Raw genomic sequence first — 9,020 nt, 5'->3', positions numbered from 1 at the left:
TAAAGGACAATCCTAAAATGCCTACATTTTTCTCTATTAAATTTGTCTCTACAAAATGAAAGAGAAAATGTTTTAATTTATTTACATGCTTGAGTTATTATAGATGGGTTTCGAATATGATTCATAAAATCTGAAAATGATGCAAACAGGACAGTCCGTTGCCAATGCGGGCCCAGGCCCAACGTGTATGGCATAAAACTAGACCTGGGCCGTCTTATTCACATGTTACTACCTAGTTACATTATACTAGGCATGTTCTCAGTTTCTCAAATTTTTTTAAAAAAACTTAGCAATCTAATTTTAATCCTAGACCATTTACATGCTGAAATTAACCAATATTATTTAACTAAACAATATTCCTACAAGTTCCGAAATGGTCTATTCGTTTGATTTTTAACTAGACGGAGTTACTACACCATTTATTTATTTTTAGGCAATATATAGATAGTTCATCCGTTAAGCTATCGTCAGATGTTCCACTATATATATTAAATAGCTACATGATTCTGATTTTTGTAAGCTAAATAATTTATATATACAAATAAAATTCAGAATATATTTAAAATAAATTTAGAACTTCAACTCTTCATTTTCGTATTCATGCTTCATGTTTCAGTTTACAATAATCAGCGTGTCAGTTGTGTACCTGATATTGGAAGCAAAAGAAAAGGGAGATCAGCGGAAATTCAGTAGCATACAACAACAGCAACACCCAACAACCAACAATGAGAAACCAGTGAAGGATTTTAAAACTCAAGATAAAAATCCAGAAACACCAACAACAATCAACGGACAGAAGCCAAGGGAATCTTTTCAGATTTGAAAGACTAATTAATGTTCAACCCTTAATTTCTAAATCCGTATATCAGAATATTTAAATTGTATATCACGTGTATACTATTCTTCTCTTAAATTTCCAGAATGTTTTTCTTTTTATTTTTGGAGTCTTAGTATTTTCGGAATTTTTCCCTCTCTTAAAATTCAACTCCTATTTTCTCTCTCTTCCTTCTTTTTTCTGTCTCTCTCTTTTTTTCTGTCTCTCCCTTTGTTTTTTCTCCTTCTTCTCTTTCTCTTTTCTGTACTCTCTAAAAATATGATCAAGTTTCTTATTTATTTCTTATCTCAAACCCTTTAATCAATTAATAAAACCACCATTTTCTCCTACCAAACCCACCACTACATAAAAAATACAATTATTATTTATTTAAACAACTTTTCTTGAGCCCCGCAATCCCACTATGTCTTGTTCCCCATGCTTACATTAAACAAATACATTATTCCTCCCATTATGTCTTGTCCCTCATGCTTGATTATTTTAATATTATTTTAATCCTAATTGACAGAGCACTAAAAATAAATAATTGTTCAGAATTTGAATTCCAAAAATACCCCTCTAACCTTACTGCAATTACCATTTCACCCCTGAACGTACTGCAATTTACCAAACTACCCTCATCAGCTATAACCAATTCACCTAATCAATTTCAACCAAAATACAGCAAATATGACCAATTTTTAAACAAATTTCAACAACAAATTCAAACTAAATGATGAACAACAAAAAAACAACTAAAATTATTTGATTGAACAATATTTTTAACAACAAACAAACCTACTTTTAGATTCAATCAACAACAACAACAAACAAGTATATTCAAATTTCTAAATTCAATAATCATTTGAACTTAAAATTAAATCTAACAACATTACAACCAACAATTTCTATATTAAAACTAAACAAGATCATGAAACAAACTGAATAAATAATCAAAAATGATAATCAACAAACAAGAAGATCAAAATTATACTAATTTCGGATTCAAGAACAATCAAACAAAGTATGGACATAAATGAAAAGATTCAACAACAATAACAAGCAAGTTTTATTCAAATTCGAATTAAACTCGAATTAAGCTTAAACAAAACAAATAAACATATTCAAATCACTAAACTTCAAATAATCAATTGATCTTTTTAAATTAAATCCAACAAAATACAACAAAGATACATGATTCAAACTAAATCAAAAAATTAAAAACCAAAACATAAACTCACATTAAATCATTGGATTAAAAACGAACTTCAAACAAACAATAAACACGAATTAAATCTAAATTAAACAACAAAAATGGACGATTTAAGTGATTAAACTAACATATTTCTATATTACAACTAAATTCTTTTAAACAAATAAAAATAAACCGAAGAAGAAATAATTGATTGAATTTCAACTTGAATCTAACCACATTAAAATTAAACTAACAATTTCTTTTTGAATCTAACAACATTAAAATTAAACTAGCAATTTTCTTTTTGAATCTAACAACATTAAAATTAAACTAACAATTTCTTTTACAAAAATAAATAAAAACACATGAAACAAACTGAAAAACAATTAATTCAATCAACAAAATATGTGAACAAACACATGAATTAATTCAACAAAACATATGAACAAACTAGAAAGTTAATTCAACGATATACATGAACAAAACATGAATCGAACATTTACCAATTTTAAATCCGAAAATATCAAAACAAAATACGGAAAACATGAAACCCAATTCTACTAACCAGATCGAAGCGACGACGAACTTGAATGAAAACAAATCTGTCCGGAAACGATTATCGCACCAAAATCACTCGAATCTGCCCGGAAACTTAAACAATGGACGAAGCTTCGCTGGAGGGGTATTTGGCGACGACGAGAGCTGAAGCAGCAGCAGCGTGCTGCTGCCACGCTGCTGCCACGCTGCTGAAACAGTAGCAGCACAGGAGCAACAACTTATGGAGAAGAACAACGCAGCAACAACAACACTGCTGGAGCAGCCATGGCTGCTCGTCGTAGCTGAACGCGGCCATGGGAGAAATGACGAGGCTGGAAGAAGAAGAAGCATCGGGCTAGAGCTTCAGTGACGCAGCTATGGCAGCAGCAACACGACGAAGAAGAAGCAACCATGGCAACGACAGTGAAGCAGCAGCCAGCGACGAACGACGAAGAAGAAACAACCATTAGTTCGACGGGGAAGAAAGAAGCAGAAACAGCCAGCAACGCTACAGTGAGCTGGAAGAAACAATAGCTATCAACGTGACGGAGAAGAAGAAGCAGCGAGGGGGCAGCCATGGATGCTTGAGCTCGAGCTAGAAAAAGATGGTGACGATGAAGACGGAAAAAGCGAAAAACGAAGGAGATGGTGGTCGGTTGCTGCGTGTGTGCGTGTGTTTGTTGCTGTGTTTGTGCTGTATATGTGTGTGTGTGTGTTGGAGAAGGAGAATGAGGCGGGGCAGCCATGGATGGCTTGCTTGGAGCTTGAGGAAGAAGAAGGAAAGAGAGGGGGGGCGGGCTTCCACAGTGAAAGAAAAAAAATGTTAGGTTTTTTTTTTTTTTGAAAGATAGGGAAATAGGGATGTTGGGTTACTGGGTCGACCCAGTTTGAAATGGACCGGGTCATAGGTAAAGGTTGGGTATATTTGGGTATGTGGTTCAAAATTGAAGAAGTGGCCCAATTCCGATTTTCTTTATATTTTTTGCTCTATTTTCTTTTATTTTCTAATTAATAAAACTAAAATTCTAAATTAAGTTATAAACTAAATTAATTTATCAAAAATACTAAATAATTCCCCATAACTATTATCGCACATTTAAATAGCAATTAACGATAAAATCGCACAATTTAGACGTTAAATGCTAAAATTCAACATGCATTATTTTTTATGATTTTCTCATTTTTTTTGTAAAACAAACTTAAATACTAAATGAAAATGCGACATATTTTATATTTTTATTAATTTAAACAAATAAACATGCACAGACAAAAATACAAATAATTATACAAAAATACCACAAAAATTCAAAAATTGCACACCAAGGAAAAATCGTTTTATTTTGAATTTTTTGGGAGTAATTCTTTCATAGGGAAAAAATCATGTGCTTACAGTGGTGAATCCAAGATTTTAATTTAAACTTTTAAGAGAAATTCCTCCAAATTTGTTATAATTTCAGCTAAAGATTCCCCAAGACGATCCTAAGGCAACCCCAACATTAATTTCACAAACTTTCATCAAATCAAGTAACCCATTTTAAACCTTAAAGCTTTTTAAAGACCCCATTAATGGAGTTTCGATTTGAAATGAAGAACTCGGAGTCATTTAGCTAGTAATTGAAGGTAGTCGATCCAGTTCTTGATCAGATCTATGCATGCCGATTAAACTCCAGTGACTTCAATGACCTGTTGATGAGTGGAGCAGCATTTTCCTCGCCATTTAAGGTAGACGATCCAGTTCTTGATTAGACTGACCATGAACTTCTCCACCACAATCGTGACGAACCAATGCTAGGTGGATGGTGTTTAGGTAACAGTGAAACTAACAAATGTAGCGTTTGGGGAGACGCTAAAATCCTAAGACTCGGTCCAGGTGACACTAATAAAGAAGAAGAAGGAAATGGTGAAAGTGGAGGAGGCAATGATGGAAATGGCGGTGGGCATAAAGAAGAAGAAGAATAAGAAGAAGGAAATAAAAAAGACAAAAAGAAAAAAGAAAAAATCTTTTTTTTGGACTTTTCACGCGCCTATATTGGATGAAACTCACTCTATGTGCCAACTCAGCAAGAAGTGTCTAATTGGAACAAAGTTCATATAATATACGTGCTTATTAGGAACACCCCTAAGTTCAGGTGTCTAAATGAAAAATCGTGCCAACTTTAAGTGTCTCCGTATGTATTCAGCAAAATAATAATTCCTTAAACTAACAATAATTCCTCAATTTTGACGAGAATATTTCAAGAAATCATATGAGTAATACTTTTTTAGCAAAAATTTTGGTATTTCGTTATTGGTTTTCTGAATTTTTTAAGGTGGTGACTGTTGGATCTAGTAAAAAGGAGAAGATGGTGTTTGAATATGTAAAAGAAACTAAAGAGATAAGGCTGAAAAATACATAAGGGGTTTCAGAGAAAAAGGAAAATAACATGCATTGGGGAATTGCTGATATCAAGAAGAAAGAGAGAAGAAAAGAGAAGAGAAGAGGCGACACTCTTTCTAATTTTTCTCAGTTATTTTAATAGAATAAATGAATAATCCGGTAAATAGTTTGGACCGCATAGGTAGGAGTAATAAATAGTTTGAGCCTGGACATTAAAGGGTAAATAGTTTAGAATTAATGAGTATAAAGTAAAAAAATTCCTTTTATTTTTAAGTTCTTGTTCTTCTTTTCGCTTGGCCTCACAGTTTAATTAGTACTAGCAGTCTTCAGTAATTACTATACTTTCAAGGAATCAATATTTTTCCAACAACGTACAAAGATAATTTCTAATACTTAGAGCCCATTTGGACATAAGAAATTTTTTCTTTTTTTCAATTTTTTTTAAAAAACAGTGTTTGGTTATCAAAATCTTATAATTTTTTCAATCTCACTTGAAAATGCATTTTCAAAATTGAACCAGTTTTTCAATTGAAAATGGGAAGGTTGCTAGTTTTTATTTGCAAAATATGTTGAAAAAAGATATCCAAATATGTTGCAAAAATTATAACCAAACACAACTTCAAATTTTAGTGAAATTCCAAATTTGAATGCCTACTTAATGCCTCTCCGATTTTGAATAAATCATTAGGGAGTTCTTTTGTTAAGGAAAGAGCTTTAAGGTGATTGTAAACTTTATTTATGACATAATAAAACACTTTAGGTAATTTAGATTTAATACATCCAAACAAAAATCATTCAAGATCTCATAGGGTGTTTATACCAAATTAATAAATATATGAACGTGTTTGAATACATGCTTCTATCACGTAATCATGGATAATGAATTTATATTTTTACTTTATTAAATCACTTAACAAAAATAATATTTTTGAATGCATTATATTTTCCAAAGTCACAATAGATCCACTTTATATTTAATCAACGATAGAACTTCTATTCCTCTTAAACTGTAATAAAATTGAATCAAAACATAAAGTGTCAAATCTCCTTGTGGAAATGTGATACTTCCCAACACCATCTCAATTAGTCCGGTTTTAATTTGAGTACCAAATATCTGATGAGAAGCACAAAAATTAGGAATGTGCTGTTATTTTTTGACAGACTCGGCGTTTGGACATAAGAATTGTAAAATTTTTAAAAAAAAAAGTGAAATTTTTTTTTAAGTGAAAATGGTATTTGAAAATCAGAGTTGTGTTTGGACATGAATATAATTTTGAGTTATTTTTGAAGTTTTGTGAGTGATCTGAGGGAAAATTTTGAAAAATAACTTTTTTTAGTTTTTAAAATTTTCGAAAAATTTCAAAATTCATTTTCAAGTGAAAATTAAAATTTTTAAGTCAAACGCTCAATTCGAAAAAAAAATGAAAAAATTCATATGTTCAAACGGGCTCCTAAGCTAGCGTTTGGCCATAGATTTCCAAATTTGTTTTGAAAAATCTAATTTGGGTGAAGTTTGGTTTGAAGATGAAAATGTGTTTGGACATACGTTTTCAAAACATATATTCTAAATTTATTTTGAAAAAACATGTATATTATTTAGTGTTTGTAAATATTTTGGCTGAGCTAATTTTAGAGTTTTGCCAAAGTATAGGCAAAATTTATAACTAAACATGTATTTGCCGAATAAAATTTAAATTTATTTTAACAAAATCTATGGTCAAACACGTCTAAGCAAGGACTCCTAAGTTTTAAGAGATACCAATAGCATTGTGACAACTAACAACAACAACAATAACAACAACCCAGTGTAATCCCACAAGTGGGGTATGGGGAGGGTAATATGTACGCAGACCTTACCTCTACCCCGAGGGGCAGAGAGGCTATTTCCAGGAGACCCTCGGCTCAAAGAGGCAACAAGAGACACTATATTAGTACTATCAATAGACTCATAATAAAATACCATAAAATCCATAACATAACATAAATACCATAAAACAAAGTAACAACAATATAAGAGATATAGGAAATACGAGAATATGTAAGGTATTAATACACAGAAGATAAAGCTCATCATCAGTAGTTGATCAATAGCATCCTAAGACTAATTCCTAACTGGCTAGTCTCACTCTAGTGCGCTGTAAAAAGACATCACAAATTTCCCCTAACCTACAACCTTAATGCTCGATCTCCACAATTTCCTGTTTAGGGTCATGTCTTCAGTAACCCTAAGTCGCGTCATATCATGCCATTGTGACAACTAAGCTAAAGGAAAAATCCAATTGACAATAGAAGCTGCGCGTAATATAAAAGCAGCGCTTTTGTTAGTGTCTCACTAGTTTCTTCCCTATTTTGACTACTTTGTGCGTAAGGAGAGAAAGAGAGAGAGAGAGTGAAGAATCCAATGGGATCGTATCTTTCAAGTTTGCTCGGCGGAGGCGCGGGGGAAGCGGCAGAGGCAGAATCAGGATCGTCGTCAGAACCGTCGCGTGTGATTGCTTTTCATTCGTCCAATCGGTGGCAACTTCACTTCAATTCCTCCAAGCAATTAAATAAACTGGTATCACCCTGTTATCTATTCGCTATGCAAAATTTTAGGGTTTAATTTTGAGAGATCTGATTTCGGTCGATTAACCTAATTACCAGATAGTAGTGGATTTTGCGGCTACATGGTGTGGGCCCTGCAAGATGATGGAGCCGGTTATTAACGCCATGTCTGCCAAGTATACCGACGTTGACTTCGTCAAAATCGACGTCGATGAGCTCTCAGTACGTGACATCTGAATTTCCTTTAAACAATAGGCACATAGTATATTTGTACAAACTAACAAAACAGGAATAGATTTATAATTATAGATCCAGCTAAGGTTGAAGTGATTGATGTTGTTAATTTGGTGTTTAAAATAAATAGGATGTAGCACAAGAGTTTGGAGTACAAGCTATGCCAACATTTTTGCTGCTGAAGCAAGGAAAGGAAGTAGAGAGAGTGGTTGGGGGTAAGAAAGATGAGCTCGAGAAAAAGATTCTCAAGCACAGGGAAGCCCCTAAATTTGCTGCCTAGTAATTATCGAGCTAAATTTCATATCCAATAAATTAACAGAAAAGAAAAGCATCATTTCTACTTTACTACCGTATTGTGATGTAACGTAATATTGATGGGATTTGACTATGGTGGATCTCTTTGATGTCTTTTCCAGTTTTTCTTACGCAATTTTCTGTGTGTGTGCGTGTTTGGAATTGAAAACAATGTTTCTAAGTTTGTGTTTGGAATGATCTTATGTATAGTTTAATCCTGAACATGAGCTTTACATAAATGCTCATGTTCAGCAACTAAAAACTCAATCAGTCATAAATAAGCAAATTAATGGCTTTCTTATTTCCCCTTTAGCCCTTTTTACTAGTTTTCGCCCGATGATTGTATGGTACTCTTTTTGTGCGCTTCTAGTTTGAATCTCCTTCTGCGCTTTTCATGTGTCGTTATGTAATTTTCGGGAAATTGCTATACATATCATTACTCCCTCCGCTGCTCCGGTCCACAATAAGTGACCAATTTGCGACACACCCATGAAGTAATAGTCTCATTTTCAGCACTTCCACTTAATTTTCCTTTTGGGGCAACATTATGAGTGTAAGAACAGCAGAACACTTCACTACCAGCATCTTCAACTATAATTTCAGCATCCATGTCACAGAACAATTTACTAAAAAGGCCTAGAACTTCAGCTTTAATGAAAGCAAGTGAAAGTTGGTTCTTATGAAGGTAATCAAGCTCAAAAGAAAAAGAATTCATATTCTGCCACTTCCAGGCTAGATTTATTGCAATTTGCAATGCATGAACTACACTTGTCTTAGCATTTTCAACCACATTTGTAGTTTCAGCTCCATTCCTTGCACTAGCTACAACAACTAAAGGTGAAATATGCTCAACTAAAGATGAGCTCACAGTACGTGACATCTGAATTTCCTTTAAACAATACGCACATAGTATATTTATACAAAATTGGTCAATTATTGTGGACCGGAGGGAGTATATTATACTCCGATGCTTTTTCTCGTTATTGTATAAACAAAATTCAAAACATAGCTGAAAAGGGAATCAG

At 33.0% G+C, this 9,020-nt stretch overlaps 1 protein-coding gene across 1 annotated transcript; it reads left to right on the top strand.

The window, feature by feature from the left end:
• Positions 1 to 7,170: 7,170 nt before the first annotated feature.
• LOC104242606 (thioredoxin H2) lies at positions 7,171 to 8,296 on the top strand. The gene is made up of 3 exons (XM_009797685.2): positions 7,171 to 7,480; positions 7,567 to 7,689; positions 7,832 to 8,296. The coding sequence occupies exons 1-3, from the start codon at positions 7,325 to 7,327 to the stop codon at positions 7,979 to 7,981; spliced, it is 429 nt and encodes a 142-aa protein (XP_009795987.1). The 5' UTR covers positions 7,171 to 7,324; the 3' UTR covers positions 7,982 to 8,296.
• The last annotated feature ends 724 nt before the right edge of the window (positions 8,297 to 9,020 follow it).

Source organism: Nicotiana sylvestris, chromosome 2 (genome assembly GCF_000393655.2).
Source record: "Nicotiana sylvestris chromosome 2, ASM39365v2, whole genome shotgun sequence".
Classification (NCBI taxonomy): Eukaryota; Viridiplantae; Streptophyta; class Magnoliopsida; order Solanales; family Solanaceae; genus Nicotiana; species Nicotiana sylvestris.
This window is presented reverse-complemented; position numbering and strand designations above follow the sequence as displayed.